At 42.4% G+C, this 20,916-nt stretch overlaps 2 protein-coding genes across 4 annotated transcripts in view; one reads left to right on the top strand and one right to left on the bottom strand.

Annotated features, from left to right (window-relative positions):
• The window catches only part of lypd6 (LY6/PLAUR domain containing 6), a 90,025-nt gene extending 80,502 nt beyond the window's left edge, over positions 1-9,523 (top strand). For both annotated transcript variants that reach the window (XM_080753244.1, XM_080753243.1), the window contains one exon: positions 8,685-9,523. In XM_080753244.1, the coding sequence (XP_080609370.1) occupies positions 8,685-8,864 (180 nt within the window). In that variant the 3' untranslated portion in view covers positions 8,865-9,523. The remainder of the gene's footprint in view (positions 1-8,684) is intronic.
• Positions 1-20,916, bottom strand: part of mmadhcb (metabolism of cobalamin associated Db) — a 250,037-nt gene that overhangs the window by 187,667 nt on the left and 41,454 nt on the right. The window lies entirely within an intron of this gene.

The raw sequence follows: 20,916 nt of genomic DNA, 5'->3' as shown, positions 1-20,916 counted from the left end.
AAGGACTGGAGACAAGATTCTTTATTCTTTATTCATACGGATCCCCATTAGCTGCCACCAAAGTAGCAGCTACTCTTCCTGGGGTCCACAAAAAACATAACAATACATAGTACAGTACATAACACAATACAATACAATAAAAACATGTAGTCTTACAAAAAAAAAGATTCAAGACAATAAAACCAACTACAGGTCAATTAATTTAAAATACATTTAAAATAAATGAGGATAATTAGTTAAATGTCTTTTAAGGAGTCTCTTAAAACTAGCCTTACTGGGTGCTTCAGTGATCATATTCGGTAACGTGTTCCATATATTAATTGCCCTATACATTACAGATCTGCACACTGCATTTGTTCTGGGTTTTTCTTTAACCATGTCACCCCTAGTAGCCTGCCTGGTAGCATGATTATGACGATCTCTCACATATTGTATTCGTGAGTACAGACAAACTGGTTGCTTACTATGACAAATATTCCAAAAGAAACTCACTAAATTACATGCCAACCTCTCCTCTACTCTGAGCCATGAGAGACTGGCATGCAATCTCTCAGTACTTTGCCTCACACCCAATGGACAGTGCAGTGCAAGCCTTGCAGCTTTATTCTGAGCTATTTGAAGTTTAGACAGATGTTTCTGGTCTGCGCCGGACCATATTGCAGCAGGATAGGTACACATGACAGTGATAGTGACTAGCAAGTATTTGCATTATAATGCAGCCTGTTTTAATCATGTGTTCATTATAATTTCCCTGAAGCTGTTGGAAAGCATGTGCATGTCTATGTGACCCAAAAAGGCAGTTGCATTCATTTCATTGAGATAATCTCTCTCTTTTTTTCTTTTTTTTAAAATTAAAAAATAATTTCTAAGATAAATTGTTTTGGTCTCTGATTTTATCTGAAGTCATTGCTACAACTACATACAGTAGAATCGGACAGGAAATATAATATCTCGTTTACAGCCATTTTGACAACATGCAAACTCAAGAATAATACAGGTATAAGTCCCTTCTGTGCCATAAATCTTAGCAAATGGATTCATATTGCTTGTATTTGCAAAAGCAGTCAACAATCATGGTAGAAATTATGTTAAAGCTCTATTTTGGGAGTCCACCATCTTGCAAATATGCACAATAAAGGTCCAGACACACCCAATAATAAAATTAGCTATTCCATTGGGTCTCCCATGGTCAGACACCATGAAATAGACACCAAGTTTGCGTTTCTAGCTCATCTGGTTCAGAAGTTAGAGGCAAAACCTATTTTCTGGGTCCTTACATTATGGCGGCCATATTGTGGCGGCCATATTGGATTTCATGGAAACTTGCAATACAAAAAATGTTCATATGTATACCATTGATCAACCTGTGAAGTTCCGTGGAAATATCCCTCAGTTTAAAATTTTGCCCTATTCACGCCCCATTAAAACTAAAGGCGGCCATATTGGACTTTGTTGTACAAATTGACCGGGTTGTCCATATAGGTTGTGATCCTACTGGGTCATAGATAATATTTCTGCTGGACAACTTTGTATGTCGGGGCAAATGCAGCACACCTTCCTTTGCCCCCTGGGTACTACATGAGGTGGAACCATGAGGTAAAGTGGTACTAAAATTGGAACGATACAGAGAAGATAAGTATGGTGCCATGCTAATATTGGAACGATACAGAAAAGATTAGCATGGCGCCATAGTATCAAAGACAAATGTGGTCTAGATCCGCAAACCGTGAGCTTACAAACCACTGACATAGGTCTGCTGCCACAGAAGCTTGGAAAAGCTTTGTCATAAACCAACACCATAATAGTTAGTCAGTAACATGGAAGAGTACACAGGCCTTGATAATATAACAGTTGATAATAGGTTAATGTTTGGATGCAATCTGTTAGAGAAATGTAACATTTGGCTAGTGTTGTTAAAAATCCTTGTGTTTTATTTTGTAGCCTTATTTCAGTGTGTCGTAATGTTTTTTAGGTTTTACTTTATTCTTGTGTTCCTTTCATTCTGTAGGTATTATTGTTCCTTTTTTTCCTGTTCTACTCTGTTACTGTCTTATCTCACCTCCCTGTGCTTGCTAGTTTTCTCCACCTGTGTCCTGTTAGTCTCTTAGCCAATCCCTGTGTTGATTTTCAGTTGTGTTCACCTGTGTCTGGTTAACCCTGTGAGTAATTAAACCCTCAGTTTCTTGAGCTCTCTGCCAGTAGTTAAATGCTTACAGTGTTTAGTAGCAGTAGCTACGATTTAGTGGTCTCAATATAGGCCCTATGTTTATTCTTGTGATCCTTAAGTGAATATCTGTATGATCTTTCTTGCATGCATTGCCCCCACCCCTACTGTTTACGACTCCCCAACCGGGGTCTGGGGGTCAACTCCCCCAAGAACATCTTAACACAGCTACTTAGAGTACAGGGTTAGGAGTTAAATTCCCCACTGAATATTTTCGCTGTCCATCTAAATTCTAAAAGTTGGGTTAAGTATGTTGTACAACATTGCATCACCCATGCCAGTGTGGCTCAAGAGATAAACACAAGATTAATAAACCAAAGATGAGGTGTTCATTTCCCACTGGATATTTTTGCTGTCTATCTAAATTCTAAAAGTTGTGTTAAGTATTACGTTCGTCATTATATCATCCATGGCAGTGTGGCTTAAGAGATGAACACAGGATTAACAAACCGAAGGTGAGGTGTTCAATTCCCCACTGGAAACTTTCATTGTCCATCTAAATTCTAAAAGTTGGGTTAATTATTACGTTCGCTCCAGCATCACTCATGCCAGTGTGGCTCAAGAGATAAGCACAGGTTTAATAAACTGAAGGTGAGGTGTTCAATTCCCCACTTTAAATTTTCACTGTCTATCTAAATTCTAAAAGTTGGATTAAGTATTACGTTCGCCATGAAATCATCCATGTCAGTGTGGCTTAAGAGATGAATACAGGTTTAATAAGCCAAAGATGAGGTGTTCAATTCCCCACTGGAAATTTTCACTGTCTATCTAAATTCTAAAAGTTGGGTTAACTATTATGTTCGCCCCAGTATCACTCATGCCAGTGTAGCTCAATAAATAAGCACAAGTTTAATAAACCACAGGTGAGGTGTTCAATTCCCCACTGGAACTTTTCGCTGTCTATCTAAATTCTAAAAGTTGGTTTAAGTATTACGTCCGCCATTTGATTGACCATGCCAGTGTGGCGCAAGAGATGAATGCAGGTTTAACAAACCAAAGGTAAAAAGTTCAATTCCCCTCTGGAACATTTTGGTGTCTATCTAAATTCTAAAAGTTGGGTTAATTATTACGTTCGCCCCAGTATCACTCATGCCAGTGTGGCTCAAGAGATAAGCACAGGTATAATAAACTGAAGGTGAGGTGTTCAATCCCCCACTTGAAATTTTGCTGTCTATCTAAATCCTAAAAGTTGAGTTAAGTATTACGTTCGCCATTAAATCTTTCATGTCAGTTGGCTTAAGAGATGAACACAGGTTTAATAAGCCTAAGGTGAGGTGTTCAATTCCCCACTGGAAATTTTGTTGTCCATCTAAATTCTAAAAGTTGGGTTAATTATTACGTTCGCCCCAGTATCACTCATGCCAGTGTGGCTCAAGAGATAAGCACAGGTATAATAAACTGAAGGTGAGGTGTTCAATCCCCCACTTGAAATTTTGCTGTCTATCTAAATCCTAAAAGTTGAGTTAAGTATTACGTTCGCCATTAAATCTTTCATGTCAGTTGGCTTAAGAGATGAACACAGGTTTAATAAGCCTAAGGTGAGGTGTTCAATTCCCCACTGGAAATTTTGTTGTCCATCTAAATTCTAAAAGTTGGGTTAAGTATTACGTTCGCCCCAGTATCATTCATGCCAGTGTTGCTCAAGAAATAAGCACAGGTTTAATAAACCACAGGTGAGATGTTCAATTCCCCACTGGAACTTTTCGCTGTCTATCTAAATTCTAAAAGTTGGTTTAAGTATTACGTCCGCCGTTGTATTATCCATGCCAGTATGACTCAAAAGATGAACACAGGATTAACAAACCAAAGTTGAGGGGTTCAATTCCACGCTGGAACTTTTCATTGTCCATCTATATTCTGAAAGTTGGGTTAAATATTACGTCCGCCATTGTATCATTCATGCCAGCGTGGCTCAATGGTCAAAACCAAGGTCTAATAAGTCAAAGGTTCTAAGTTCAAACCCCAAACAAAACTAAAATATCTCAAAACTCTAAACAACATCAAAAGCCAATAAAAACAACCCAAAAGTGCATTACAATGATCTCAAATATCCAAACAAAAGCTGAAACAATAAAATAAAACTGGTAATGGGCAAGATCTCTAATACATAAACTGAAAATAAATAAATAAAATAATAAAAGAACCACAAATATAAAAAAAATCACTAACAAAGAAAAATAATAAATTAAAGAAAATGTTTAATAATACTAATTTAACTAAATATGTAAATTTCAAAAGCTCCTCCCCCTGGAGGTGTGGTCCTCCCTCTTCCACCGGGGCGAGGAGGGAGCTGGGCTCTCTCCGCCCTCAACGCCTTAAAAACAAGAAAAATGAAGACGTTCCCTGACCAAGATTCAAACCCTCAACGTTCAGGTTGTGAGGCATATGCTTTACTCTTGCACCACCAAGCCTTTCACACTAATAGTATTTTGGAGGTTATATTTAAAGTCGAAAGGAGGGATGACAGGTCAAAAGATGAAAATCCACTGCAAACACCTCTACCCCTGATAGAATGACTGAATCCCCCTGATGACCAGGGTTCATTTTTGAAGTGAGTTCTATTCCTGAGTCTGCACCTGCATTTACACTTGAAAGCACTTTAAAGCAAACAGAGATGTTTCATTTTAGCCCAAGTAATGTCATTAAAATTCATACCCTTTTTGTCATATATGGATTTCTTAGTTTCAGATGATCAAAACTATAGCAGTTTCAGCCACAAGTCTTTCTTGTTTTGCCCTTCACTTTAGACAGTTACATTAAAAAAGGGCTTTAACAATAATATTTATATTTATAATGCACTTTACATTAGTGACAATCTCAAAGTGCTACAATAGGCATAATACAAGTATCATCACACCATTAAGAAACATTTAGAAACTTTAAAGTTTAACTAGTTTCTCAATTAAATACTGCTGAATTATTAAATATATAATTAATAATTAAATGTGTATGCGTCACAACCCGGCCTGTGGGGCCATGACAAATTGAGGACAAGTGGTAGTGGTTTTAAATGTAACAATAATTTATTAACAAAATGTTTAAGTAATACTTTCAAGAGTTTGAGCTGTGTAGGTCAGTAATCAGTAGTGTCAGCAATGCATGGATGTGTGGTAGGTGTAGTTAGCCGGGGACCCAGTCACCAAAATGGGATGGGACCTGTGATTTTCTTCCGCAATTTTTATTTCTGTTTTATCTATTAGTTTGGTCATTAAGGTCCACAGAATGAGAGGCCTGCTCACACCTGGGGAGTTTTTTTGCGAAAAAAAAGTTATGGCCATTTGTATATTCACTGTCCCATTGACTCCACTAGAAATATTTAAAAAAAGAAAAAAAAAGTCTGCTTTAATTAGCATGTGAGGGGTCAAACTAAGGGTTTTTCGTGATTCTGAATCCATTGCAAGCATCTGTTTTGCATGAAAAACATTCCTTGGGCTAGATATCAGCCCCCCAAAACAGTCAAAAGTGAGGACACAGTTTTTAAAGCAGATGTTTTCCCTTTTTTTATATTTCTAGTGGAGTCAATGGGACAGTGAATATACAAATGGCCATAACATTTTTTTGCAATGTTTCCGGCAGAGCAGGCCTCTCATTCTGTGGACCTTAATGACCAAACTAATAGATAAAACAGAAATAAAAAGTACAGCAGAAAATCACAGGTCCTACCCTATTCCTTGAGCTTTTGGGCTTGTGGGTCCCCAGCTAAGTGTGGGGTGTTGAAGAGTGTGCAAACTCAAACATAAGGGAAAGCAAACAAAAGAGGTGCTGTCGTCTGGACAGGGAGAGAGAGACTGGCTTGCCACCCAGTCTTATGTAGGGCTCCAGGGAGTACTGGCCAGGTGCTCCCAATGCACCTAATCATCAAGCTCATTGGCCGACACCCATAGGCTCGAGAACACCATATGGACACCACAGGCCCTACAGGCCAGGTCAAAGGGGCTGTGACATATATATTATAATATGTAGATGATTATTTACAAAAAATAGTAATCTCCTGGATTCTGACAGTCCTCTGTTGGCAAACCTGCCTACCACTGCTGGCTGGTCTGCAAGAACAGATCCACTCTGGGTCCGGGTGTGTGTGTGTGTGTGTGTGTGTGTGTGCGCGTGCGTGCGTGCGTAGACTAGTCTACTTGTGAGGACCAAATGTCTCCACAAGTATATACAGTATAATAATTTGAGAAACAGTCTTTGTGAAGTCCATTTTCCTGGTCCTCACAATTTAGGCATTTAGCAGACACTCTTAATCCAGAGCATCTGCCAGATACATTTACAACTAGAAGCAGTGCTCTTCCGAGCACAGGTCTCCACCAGGTCAGGTAGGTCCTGGTGGCACTAAATGCATGTGAAAAGGGTGCCATGTCTTATTTGGCCTTTAATGGCAATATGATGCTGCATGCAATGATTTGAGGCATTTTGAGCCAAAAATTTGTTTGGCAAAAGTCGACCTGCTGGTGGCGCTATAACAGATCGGATCAATCCGTTTCTTAGCCAATCAGGATGGAATATTTAATATGGGACAAATCCGTCTTGATCATATGACTGTAGAGATACTGTCTACTGAATTTTGTTAATTTTGGGTAAAATCTGAATGAGTAATATCCAAAAATGTGTCTTACATAAGTCGGCCTCCTGGTGGCGCTATAAAAGGCTGATGTGAAAAATGCAAGGAAAGGGTTTTTCCTTGGCCTCTAGGGAGTGTGCTTACAAAGTTTGAAACTGATCGGTGGAGTTATAGGTAAAACCACAAATCGGCCTGTTATAGCGCCACCATGAGGCTGATTTAAAAAATTTGAAGTGACATTTCTTCCTCTGCCTAGTGGGAACGTGTGTGCACGATTTCATGATAATTGTCTCTGATAGATATGAATTATGATACATAATTGTATGATTTGTGTATGAGGCTCATATGACCATAAGGTTATATTATGAACTTAACTTACAGTATAGGAGACCATGTTTTTGGTGGTACTGTTAGTTCAGGCTACTGATTACAGGTCACTACGAAATCATGTTTTGGTTTATACTGTATGTCACTAGTGGAAAGTTACCAACACTACGTGTTACTGTCTTCTTGTTATGATCTGGGAACGAATGAATGAGTCCCACGATCTTATACTGTCATAACTGTACTCTTTATATACAGTATGTTAACTTCCATCTTGGAAGAGAGAGAATTAGCAAAGCTGCCACTAGGATGGTACGCTCAGATGTTTGTCTCTTTGTCTGACTCTCTTCAAATACAGCAATTTATTGATAGTCCTTTGGCTCGTCTCTGTCTTATTTTGATTATGGATTTATAGATCCATATTTATTTAACTTTATTAATAATTTATTTAACAGTCTCCACCAGCCGAAGGCATGGGGGAAAGTATGTTTTCCCCTCCGTCCGTCCGTCCGTCCGTCCGTGTGTGTGTGTGTGTGTGTGTGTGCGTGCGTGCATGCGTGTGTGTTTTTTGTAGGATTGAGCCGTTTTGAACAAAATGCCTCAAATCACAAATGCAAAGTGCAATTTTCATGAAATCGCACACACACATTCCCACTAGGCTGAGGAAGAAATGCCACTTACATTTTTTAAAATCAGCCTCATGTTGGCGCTATAACAGGCCGATTTGTCGTTTAACTCCACCGATCAGTTTCAAACTTTGTAAGCGCACTCCCTAGAGGCCAAGGAAAAACCCTTTCCCTGCATTTTTCACATCAGCCTTTTATAGTGCCACCATGAGGCTGTTTTTTGACAAACACATTTTTGACACTTCACTGTCTCTGAAGCTAACTTGTCCACTCACCTTGGATTGCGTTTGACCCCGCTCATTCATAACCACCTAATTCAATACCACCCAATGCACACCCACAACCAACATACTACACCTGGTGGAGACCTGTGCTCGGAAGAGCACTGCTTCTAGTTTTCTATTGATTGTACACGCCATGGAGACTTGAATGCATGGATATTTTTTTAGTTTTTTTTCTCTCGCATTCCTAAGCCAATAATTTGATTATAATAAATGTACCACCATTGATTCCGGTAGGGTACCCAAAGTGTCTTTGGGTCCCCTACCGGAATCAATGGGGGCTTTATTGGCTTAGGGGCTTTATTGGCTTAGGAATGTGACTCCTTTAAGTACAGTATTTACGTAAATGTACTTAATAGTTACTTTACACCAATGGTTCTCAAAGAGGATTCCAGGGACTGTGTGGGTTCCTTTAGGGGGGCCTAAATTGAGCCATACACGTCTGTAACAGTGTACAAAGGAAATGTCTGGAATGTCTAACAGTGTACAAATGGAACCAAATGAACCCGTTCCATTTGTACACTCACTGTCAGAGTCAAGGGGAGACCATGAAGTTTGAAAGTTTGAGAAACACCGCTTGACACCACTGGTAACAATAATGACAAGTGGACAGCAGGCACTAAACGTTGGGATTGATTGATTGTTCCTTGTTGTTTTGTCTCCTCCAGGTGTGCACGTCCTGCTGCGAGGGGAACATCTGTAACCTCCCGCTGCCTTGGAACCAGACGGAGGCCATCTTCGCCACCACCTCGCCTCTCAGTGGCACCGCGGGACTTTCAAAAAGCCACTTGGCCGCGCTGACGTTCAGCCTGCTCACACTCACCGCAGTCATCTCAAGTAACGCTTAAAGCAAACAGCGTCAAACTTTGGAAGTCGGACGTTTCCGGAGTCACCCTCTCTCTCTCGCGTTGGAATCGGCTCTGGCTCCTAGGACGTTTTCTCCTTGACTGACTGACCAAATGGTAAACAGTGCGTTAATAAAACGCCTTTTTCCAAGGCGTTTAACATTCACCCATTCACACACATTCATACACCAATGGCGAAGGAAAGCATGCAAGGCACCAACCTGCTCATCGGGGGAAGTTAGGGGTTCCGTTTTTTTGCTCAAGGACACTTCCACCGGGATCGAACTGGGAACCTTCCTGTTCCCAAGCGGCCGCTCTACCTCCTGAGCCACTGGTGCCCATGACTACAGTACTAGTTTGGACAGTTTTGTCTTCCTTTTTTTTTTTTTAACTATGTTTTAAAAGGGATTTCAAGTGATATAAACTGACAGCCCTTCAAAAAGGTTTTAAGTAGATTATCAGGAGAATGAGCACTTAGCACTGCAGCACGGTGGTACTTAACTTTGGGAAAACACTGCCATTATCAGCGTGGATCTTTTTGAAGGATGAAGCATCATAAACATGACTGTATAATGTTACAGTTCCCTCTGGGTGGTGTTGCCCGATGTCTGCGAGAGAAACAAGCCAACCAGGTCTACAGTACAAAAACAAACCCAGAAAGAAGCGACATGAGCACGCTCACATGTGCACGCACGCACGCACACACACACTCACACACAGCTTTTTTGAAAAGAGACGATCTACAAGCTCACGTGTTGCATTTCTAAAATCTGGAAGTGAAAAATGTGGAATGTTTTTGAAACATTTGAAAAACATGTCTTGTATGGGGGGCACAAAAGATTTTCAGATGGGGGGGGGGGGGGGGTCCGTAGAGAAATGCATATTAATTTGGGGGTCCTTGACGTGAAAAGATTTGAGAAACGTATTTTGAACAATATTTAAGAAGCAAGCCCAAATTCCGTAAGCAACTACACTTTAGAAACAAGCCTGCCCCCACAAATGCAACCCGCAAACTATCAATATTTACAAGAAACTTGACTGAAAAAACAAGCCCAGAGTTGCTTAGAATAAGCAGACATGGCAACACTGCCTCTAGGCCTTGGGGGTGGTGTGGGGGGGCTGTAAACCTAGAAATTAGTCTTGGCCGGTTGGAACTTGTCAGTTTAAGGGCTTCATACATTTTTAAGCGATAAGGAAAGAATTGAAGAACGTTGCCCTATAGCTCAGAATGGGGATTTTTCCTTCTTTGTTTTTGTTGTCTGACTTTCAAGTTTTATAATGTCGACATTACATTTTTGTCTATATTATTCCATGTTTTCTTTTTGTGTGTGTTACCGAACAACACGTGTAAATATACATAGTATTTATTTTTATACATAAACTTGTTGTTATGCTAGAAAAGTGAAGATGTGTGTGAAATGTTTAACGGTGTGTTTATTTCAGCATGTATCTGATCTGTGACTCACAGAGTAGCAGCACTGGAAGGGATTATGATTATGAAAACGTAAGATACTCCCCATAGCTGGATACTAGATAACTCATAACAGGGACATGCTGGCCATTGGGAAAAGCGGGACAACTCCCGAAGAACGGCCGGTTCATTCCCGGCCGGTCCAGGCCGGCCATTAGGAACATAATAAAAATAAAATGTTGGCCTTCGTTCCATTTTGGGGGATGAGCGGCCAACAAAGTAAATCGTCACTGTCGGGCAGAAACCTTGTATCTCCAAGTTTCAATTTTTTACATTTTTTCGCAAAGCAAAGCCCTGCTTCACCATACAAGGCTGTCGCACAAAAGTAGTGAAAACAGCAGATCTACAAGCACACAACGCCTCGCAGTGCGAGGCGTTGTGTGCTTGTAGATCGGCTGTTTTCACTAGTTTAAATCACTTTTAAAATGGTTTTGGACATACAAGGTTTCCACCCGACAATGACAAAATATAACTCATGTAATTGGCCCACTGGCCTGTCACTTGTCATGATCTGAAATGGCAAATCTTTGAGTAGCAGCAGCGCTACAGAGAGAGATCTCTCTATAGCGCGCAATGAGGGCCTCTACAACTCTTTTTCCCGGGCTGAATCAGGGGCCCAGCATGTCCCTGACTCATAATATAAGCAATGACAAAGACATAACTGCAACATGAAATAACGTGAAATAACCTGACACAGTGCTGGTTGACAGTGGAACATGTTGATGCCCATAAGAGCTGTAATTCATCACATTATAACATTACGTATATCAACAACATAACGTTGCTGTCGGGGAGAAATCTCTAATCTCCAAATTTGACATTTTTTTGGTTTTTTGGGGAAATTAATGCCCTACTGTATATGATACCAGTACATACTACAGTGTCCAAAATAGCAGATCTGCAAGCTCTTTTGACCCTGTCAATCTGCCATTTTATTATAGTTATACTGAATTTGAATGCTGAAAATTAACAGTTTTGGACATTTGGATGTTTCCACCTGCCAGTGAAAGATCATGTGCTTCAGTTGTTTGACACGCACACGCACACACACACACACACACACACACACACACACACACACACACACACACACACACACACACACACACACACACACACACACACACACACACACACACACACACGTGTTCCATTTGGAACGCAGGCCAACCTAAATGGATTTCTCTTCCTTTCCAACAATGTGGAAAGTACCTCGATGAACCCGGGAAAAGAACGCTTGGCAACAATCAAAGCAAATGTTCATCTTTTTCATATGAGGTGGTGGAACATTTTGTTTAGGGGGAAAAATAGATTTCCTCAAAAAAAGGAAAATGTAAAAAAAAAAAAAAAAAAGTACAATAGCACAGAACAGTGCTATTTTAGTTTAAATTATTTTCCAGCGATGCTGAATAGATTGAACTCTCCCTCAGCGGGCAACTCCAACAACAATGTCTGTTAAATGTGTTGTGAAATGGGGTGAAAACACAACGCCTTGCTCACGTAGTTTGAGCAGGGGTCTTCAACAGGGGGTCCTCAGAGTTACCCGCCTTTGTGTGATAGGATATCATCACAAAATAGCCTATCTAGAAGCTAAGATTGTAGATCGGCTATTTTTGGCAAAGAGGTGTGGTGTTGATGTGGAAAAGAGCAGACCAAGTACAGTGTGAAAGGTCAAGTTTACTAAGTATTGAACTGTTTTAGGTGGTTAAATGTCTGAAAATACACATTAAAGAACAACAAGGGTTCATATTTAAGATAGTCATTAGAGAAAAGAAAATATGAGTGTTAAAATGTTTTCATTTACTTCTTTCTATCGTTTTAGTGATTTGCATGCAAGTGATTTGCATGCATGCCCCCAGGTTGGGGGGATGCATGCAAGTAGCAAAATATGTATTTTTAGACACAATAAGCCCATACCCAAGATGCACCGCAATCTTTCATGGGCTGTAACTTATGGGGGCTGGTGTAAATAGTAACAAAGAAATTGTCAGCTTATTGTGTCTAAAAATACATATTTAGCCACTTGTACGCATGCCCCCAACCACTGAAATCAAAATACTAAAACGGCTAAAACAATAGAAAGCAGTAAATGAAAACATTTTAACACTCATATTTTCTTTTCTCTAATTACAATCTAAAATATGAACCCTTGTTGTACAAAACGAAAGTTGTCCATTAACATGAATCCAACACAACACTGATGATGACAGTGCTGTCAAACAAGTCTATGAAGTGATTTATGAAATCTATGAAAAACATGAATTACACAATATGCAGTGGGCTGCAAAGCGTTGAAGACCACCTGGTTTAAAGAAGTCAGCTGTACATGTTACCGACATGCTCCATAGACGCAGGGGCATCACAGGGGGGGGGGGGGGGGGGGGGGTAACTTTAGCTATTGAAAAAATAGTAGATATACAAGCTCACAGTGCCGCACTGCGAGCTTGTAGATCAGATATTTTTGAAAAGTCGTGAAAATGTGTGAAAATCTTTTTTTAAGCGAACATTTGTAACTCAAATTTTGCTTCTGGGGGGTCCCTGGAACTAAATATTTTGAGATGGAGGTCCGTAGCCATCTTGGGGGTCCTTGACATGGAAAAGTTTGAGCACCACTGACATGCAACATACGTAGGTTTCTTGCACACATTTTCACGATTTTCAAAAAATAGCAGATCTACAAGCTTGCCGCGCTGCGAGCTTGTATATCTGCTATTTTTCAATAGTTAACATTCATGGGGGGCCCGCAGTGAATCCTTGTATACCCAGGGCCCAGAATTTGGTGTGACGCCCCTGCATAGACAGAGCGCCTCTTCTCACTCTGTTGGAAACACAATGAAAGGTTTTCCATTCACGTGCCATCGCAGTGGTTCAGTGATGATGATGTTTCTATTGTCTGTGACCACATGTCTCCTCCCAGGACTTGGGTCCTCCGGTCGGTCGGTCGGTCAGGAGAGGCCAGGAGAGAAAAGTGCAGAGTTTGCAACTACAGTGTTATTGTTCTCAAGGCTTTATGATTGGTTTAGGCTCACTGCCCGAGACACAGTGGAGGCTGGTCACTTCCTCTCTGTCTCTCTGTTTGTCTCTCTCACTCGGTCTTTTTGTCTGTCTCTCTCTCTTTCTCGCTGTCCGCTCTTTCTCGCAGTCTCTCTTTCTCTCTGTCTCTCTTTTTCTCTCTCTGCATGGTCTGCATGTGGTCACATGCAGACCTTAAGCCAGCGGACAGGATGAAACATGTTAATCATCATGATTTACAAAGATTGATCATTTTCACCTTTTGTTTTTTTAGAACTGGTCAGGGGGCTAGAGCTGCAGACTGTGTATCTTTTGAATCAGGCAATATCTGATTTCAACGACTTTTTAATTTTCTTTTTTTAATGATCTGACAGCCAAAATAACATCACTTGTTGCCTTCACTGATTCTAACCGAACCTTATATACAAAAGCTTGTGAATTATGTGCTTGTGCATGTCGAACCTTCAATGGAAAATGAGACCGTTGCATGCCAGTCTTGTGCCAACGTTACGTAGATTTCAGCTTTTTTTTTTATATGTGCCACTTGTGTGTAAATATGTGTACATATAGATGTGGAATACTTTGAACCTTCATATTAAAGATGAAGACGAGACTGTTTCAAGATGAGAAAATGTGTGTTGTGGTCAGCAAAAACTTCAAAAGCGTTGACAGAATTGACATGTTTGTGTGCCAACCCCGGATTCGAGGTAGTTGTTTTCACTTCACCTAAGAACAACGTGACAATGATCCCATTTAAACCCATTTAGACCGTTTTTCTGCAGTACATCCTAACCTAAAGTTTTCTGAAAAACCTTATTTATGTCCACAACCGTTACTTTTCAGGATTCAAATTCAAAAGCACCAAAAGTAGCAGATCTACGAGCTCTGCAAGCTCCAAACGCAGCACGAATCAGTGTGTTTGGAGCTTGCGGATCTGCTACTTTTGCTGCTTTTTGAATTAATAATTATTTTCGCCAGAAACAGACTTTATCAAATAGGAGTGGCTGATGGGGAAACAGTTTGTTTTTGGACCACGATTGATATGATATGAGACGATTCTAAGATGACACAATGTTATTCTCCATAGAGAAATGAACGAGTGACGTCAGGACTACTGTTGCCCTTCATCATTGCTCTTCATGCTTTCCAGTCACTGATGCTGATTTTCCACAGGAGACTTTTCCATGTAGTGGCAATAAATAAATCTGCAGTGTTTTATTCATACTTGACCTCTGCCCTAGCTCTCTGGATTGTCCATAAATATCAATGAGGAAACAGTGAGGATGACAGAAATGATCTGGGCCGTTTCAGAAGAAACATTGTGGGATGAAAGGTCCCTGATGGGAAAGAAAAGCTTGTCTTCATTATTTAGGGCATGAGGTTTTGAACAGGGGGTCCTGGAGTGAGTCTCAAGAGTTAGTACAGGGGCACGATAACATGAATCCAACATTAACAGAAAAGATAATGTGTAAACAAAGAAATATAACAGAAATAAAATAAAACAGGAATTTACACAGCACTGCTGGTAGTGCCCACATTAAAGGGGTACTCCACCACTTTTCAACCTATCTTCATATAATAGGTCCTCACTAATGTTCATGACAAAATATCACAATTATTTTCTACTCAGTTTGCGTCTCATAGGAGAGCTGTGGGTGGGTCAAATCCTTCTACCGGTGACATCATCAATGGGAAATGCAAGATAATAGAAACTGCAGGCTTTCTATTCCTGAAAAAGTTGCAATGTTAAAGTGGAAGCCATTTTTCTCGTGATAATACAAATATTTTTTTTCAAAAATATTATTTAATTTTTTTTTGTCAAACGATGATGTCACCAGTAGAAGGATTTGACAGCTCTCCTATGAGACCCAGACTGAATAGAAAAAAATGGTGCTATTTTATTATGAACATGAGTGAGGACCTATTATATGAAGACAGGTTGAAAAGTGGTGAACTACTCCTTTAAGTATATTAATTAAGCTATATGGAATTTAGCAGCACAATTACACTACAATATGTAGTGCGGGTCCCTGCTTAATCTCTCTCTCTCATTTAAGGGGTCCTTGGCCTGAAGAAACGTTGAAGCCCCCTGGTTTAGGGGGAAATGCAATCAAGTGGCCACTTCACAGGATGAGGCTGCTACGCTTATCCTGAGCTTATCCTTATCATTTCCTGTCGCATGATAGGTTGCGTCCGAAACCACGTAATTTGGCACTTTAAATAGCATGCCATTTCGGACTATTTAGTGTGCCATACGTTTTAGTATGGCCGAAGTGAAACCCTTACGGTTTTGTGGATACTAAACAGTCGGCTGCAAAGAGCCTACTGTGTAGTATGCCGTTTCTCAACCTTTTCTTGGGCCAGTGCCCCCTATATATAAAAATAAAGCCTAGATTTTAATTGCTGGGCGGTAAGGGACCTGGATATTATTGTGCGGGGCTTTAGTGTCACAGATTGTGGTATAATGTTGACGGTTCACTGGATGAAACCCAGTTGTATCACTACAATCAAATGAACAGTGAACTCTAGTCTAGTAGTTGTCGCACCAAATCCTGGGCCCTGTGTGCTTTAACTATTGAAAAATAGCAGATATACAAGCTCACAGCGCGGCACAGAGTGCCGCGCTGTACATCTGCTCTTTTTGAAAAATCTTGAAAATGTGTCTTTGATTTTGTATTTTTTTTTTTAACTATGTTTCTATGTCATTGGTGCTCAAACGTTTTCATGTGAAGGACCCCCAAAATGATATGTATTTGACCACGGACCCCCATCTCAAAATATTTAGTTCCAGGGACCCCCCAGAAGCAGAATTTGAGTTACAAATGTTTGCTTAAAAACATACATATAATTCAAAGATTTGCACACATTTTCACGACTTTTCAAAAATAGCAGATCTACAAGCTCGCAGCGCGGCACCGTTGTATATCTGCTATTTTTCAATAGCTAAAGTATAACATAATTAAGGCCCCTCCACCTTGGGCCCTAGTAACTCAGTCCCACTTTCCCCCCCTGAGTGCACTGTCTGAGATTGGAACTGGCTGATAACGATGAAACGGTGTTATGTCTTTGATGAGAGACAGGGTACTGGCTGTAAAATGCCCTCCAAGCATTCTGGACCAGCCATCCAACTACTGCAGTGTTGAGTGAAATTATGGACAACACATGGTGGTATAGCAGGACGGTTCTGACTCCACAGCTGTTTCACAGCAGCACATCATCATGGACATGGGAAGTACAGCATCACGTTAAATCCCTGCCAATCATAGCTGCGTGTTAACACATTCCACACCCTCCCACAAGTCCAAATGGTGGACTATTATTCAGTGTTATTTCAAAATAAGATTTCAAAATAAGATAGATTAGATATACGAACTATGAATGAATGGAAAAAAACGATTCGAATTCGAATCGTGTTTCTAACATGGTAAGATTCAGAATCGATTCTCATTTTCCAAAAATATTTTTTTTATTAGATATTATTTATTAGATTTTATTTTAAGATTTCTTTTATTACGATAATGTATTAGATATTATGGTGTGTTTGTACACGTTAAAAGAATGTGTGCAAGCCTGAATAAATCAGACAAGTTGTCTTGGATTTACCTTTGTGTGTTTAGTGACATTATTGCAAAAAAGGTTGATAAAACCTTTACAATTATAAAAGCTACGTAAATGTACTCTGCTTTCATGCCAGCAGACTGGAGTAGATCCTGATATATGAATTGAATAGAGAATTGTTTTGAATAGAGAATCGTTTTTTAAATCGGAAAATAATCCTTTCTGAATTCGAATCGTTTGGATTTGAAAGAATCGAAAAGCAACGTAAATCGTGACCCCAAGAATCGACTCTGAATCAAATCGTGGGATACCCAAAGATTCACAACCCTAATTAATACCCATCTATAAACATGCATAAAGATGAGTCAAAACAGTGTGATAGCGTCACCTGTCATCTATGGTGCTTCTCTGTCATCTATGGCAGGGGTTTTCAAAGTCAGGTGCCGCGACGCCAGTCCAGGGGTGCCGCGAGATAATTTGATTAATATTTGGGAGTTATTTGGACACTTGAAAAAATATTTAGTATCATTTTAAACTTGAAGTACAAAGTTATTTTCAGTCAGTTCTAACCAAAATGGCTATTATCTCAACATTTTCCTCACAACATAATCACTAAAATATCGTCACTGTCGGGCAGAAACCTCGTATCTCCAAGTTTCAAATGTGTGCGTCTTTTGGTAAAGCAAAGCCCTGCTTCATCATACAAGACTGTCGCACAAAACTAGTGAAAACAGCCGATCTACAAGCACACAACGCCTCGCATCTAGTTTAGTACATTTTATAGATGATAAATAGGGGGTGGACTCAGGTAATGTGGGCCGCTTTTTGGTAAATCGCCTGGGAAACTAAGAAAAAGCAGTGCAGAACGCTGAATGTATTTTTTATAGTTAATATAGACTGTCCTTAATATATTTGTGTTAAATGTATGTAGGAAAATTAGATGGTTATTTTTTTTTAAATGTTTAAGCTTAAAATGTCACACATTTTCAAGATTAACACTTTTCAGGTTTTTTGAGCCACCTGATCAGCTAAAATGGGCCACTTTAGGGTTGACCCCATTAATTCCTAGCTCTTTAAAATTTAACAGCCAATGACTGCACATGTTTCTTGCCACAACTGTACTTGACACAAAACAATCAAAATTTGAGTGGTCTTTGGTTGTTTTGGTGGGAAGAGCAATGTCTCAAAACTAGCCTGCAGAGGAGAATTGCATTGTCCAAACATATCTAATTTGTCAGTTATAAGTTTGACAAGTGAATAAAAAACAAATGCACATCGATAAAAAATATATATAATATATATGTAGACGGCCTTAACCAGAAACAATGCTTATATTTTGCATATCTAGTGTATTTTTATATTAAATCATATTTTTGTCAGTGGCCCATCTTACCCTAACCCTAATAAGGTAATGTGAGCCACTCATCTGCTATAATGAGCCAAAGCAAATCAAAGCAAAACAGTCAAACAAGATTTGGAGGTCAATTTAATTTCATTCATTGAATTTAATTTCAATAATGGTACCGTTGGAACCGGCTCGCCGTCCCGCACACGATGGTGCCATCGCGGACCCCCGCGGACCCCCAGGGCCGGCGCCAGGCCCCAAAAACCGGGCCTGGGGAGCTCCGGGGACCCCCAGGGACCCCCAGGGCCGGCGCCAGGCCCCCAAAAGCGGGCCTTTGCACCACTCTGGCCGGCCAGGGACCACCAGGGACCACCAGCGGGGGTCCCCGGAGGTCCCTGCCCGGCCTCCGAGCACTGCCGCCCGGGGACCACCTCCGGGGACCCCCAGGGACCCCCAGGGCCGGCTCCAGGCCCCCAAAACAGGGCCTGGGGACGGCCAGGGACCACCAGGCACCACCAGGCACCACCAGGGACCACCACCAGAGGTCCCTGGCGGGCCTCCGAGCACTGCCGCCCGAGGACCACCTCCAGGGACCCCCAGGGACCCCCAGGGCCGGCTCCAGGCCCCCAAAACAGGGCCTGGGGACGGCCAGGGACCACCAGGGACCACCAGGGACCACCACCGGAGGTCCCTGGCGGGCCTCCGAGCACTGCCGCCCGGGGACCACCTCCAGGGACCCCCAGGGACCCCCAGGGCCGGCTCCAGGCCCCCAAAACAGGGCCTGGGGACGGCCAGGGACCACCAGGCACCACCAGGGACCACCACCAGAGGTCCCTGGCGGGCCTCCGAGCACTGCCGCCCGAGGACCACCTCCAGGGACCCCCAGGGACCCCCAGGGCCGGCTCCAGGCCCCCAAAACAGGGCCTGGGGACGGCCAGGGACCACCAGGGACCACCACCGGAGGTCCCTGGCGGGCCTCCGAGCACTGCCGCCCGAGGACCACCTCCAGGGACCCCCAGGGACCCCCAGGGCCGGCTCCAGGCCCCCAAAACAGGGCCTGGGGACGGCCAGGGACCACCAGGGACCACCACCGGAGGTCCCTGGCGGGCCTCCGAGCACTGCCGCCCGGGGAACACCTCCAGGGACCCCCAGGGACCCCCAGGGCCGGCTCCAGGCCCCCAAAACAGGGCCTGGGGACGACCAAGGACCACCAGGCACCACCAGGGACCACCACCGGAGGTCCCTGGCGGGCCTCCGAGCACTGCCGCCCGGGGACCACCTCCAGGGACCCCCAGGGACCCCCAGGGCCGGCTCCAGGCCCCCAAAACAGGGCCTGGGGACGACCAGGGACCACCAGGCACCACCAGGGACCACCACCGGAGGTCCCTGGCGGGCCTCCGAGCACTGCCGCCCGGGGACCACCTCCAGGGACCCCCAGGGACCCCCAGGGCCGGCTCCAGGCCCCCAAAACAGGGCCTGGGGACGGCCAGGGACCACCAGGCACCACCAGGGACCACCACCGGAGGTCCCTGGCGGGCCTCCGAGCACTGCCGCCCGGGGACCACCTCCAGGGACCCCCAGGGCCGGCTCCAGGCCCCCAAAACAGGGCCTGGGGACGGCCAGGGACCACCAGGGACCACCAGGGACCACCAGGGACCACCACCGGAGGTCTCTGGCGGGCCTCCGAGCACTGCCGCCCGGGGACCACCTCCAGGGACCCCCAGGGACCCCCAGGGCTCATTTCTGAAGGTGGCCCACCTAAGCTAACACAAAACATAATGCTAATGAGGTGGCCCACCTAAGCTGGCCCAGCTAAGCTTTCACCACAATTGACTATGGTAATGTGAGCCACTTACAAAAACGTCATTATTTATGAAAAATGATTTCATTAAGCAAAATATCAACATCATGCCTGGTAAAGGACATCTTAACACACATTTTGCACCAGTTTTTATAAATGTGCATTTGTTTTCATTGATGTAGTATCCTTAGCAATCTCAAGTTAAAACTTTGTAACATTAATATGTGGTCGGACATTGCAGATAAGCTTAAGGCTATGATTCAAGAAATCACTATATAGTGGTAACAGCCTAGCACAGGCATGCACTATTGTACATTCCATGTTGGTCCGGGGAAAGGGGGTGGGTGGGTCTTCTTTTCCTTTTCTTGTTTTGCTATTGTTTGTGTTGTTTGTATGTTAATTGCATTTTTCTTTTGATTATGGAAAATAAAAATAATTGATAACAAAAAAAAAGTTAAAACTTTGTGTCTCTGCACCCACCTTGCAAATTCTTCCAGCAGGTCTTGTTGTGTGGCTTAGCTCCTCCCATCAAAATGACTATGGACCAATCAAATCACTTGTTGGTGTCAAGCACAGCTGTGGCAAGAACATGTGCAGCCATTGGCTGCAAAGATTTAAAGGCACAGTTGCTAGGAGCCTGAAACTATGGCTGGCTCACATTACCTGATGGCCCACATTACCTGAGTCCACCCTACAAAACGAACGGTTTTGGACATACAAGGTTTCCACCTGACAACGACGATATGCTATAAATATAAGATGCTGGGAGTGAAAAGTAGGGGTGCCTCAGATTTAAAAAAAAATGTACGGGGTGCCCTGAGACAAAAACGTTTGGGAACCCCTGATCTCTGGTGGTGCTGGTGTTATA

This window comes from Nannobrachium achirus (genome assembly GCF_963921795.1).
Source record: "Nannobrachium achirus genome assembly, chromosome: 22".
In the NCBI taxonomy this organism is placed as follows: domain Eukaryota; kingdom Metazoa; phylum Chordata; class Actinopteri; order Myctophiformes; family Myctophidae; genus Nannobrachium; species Nannobrachium achirus.
This window is presented reverse-complemented; position numbering and strand designations above follow the sequence as displayed.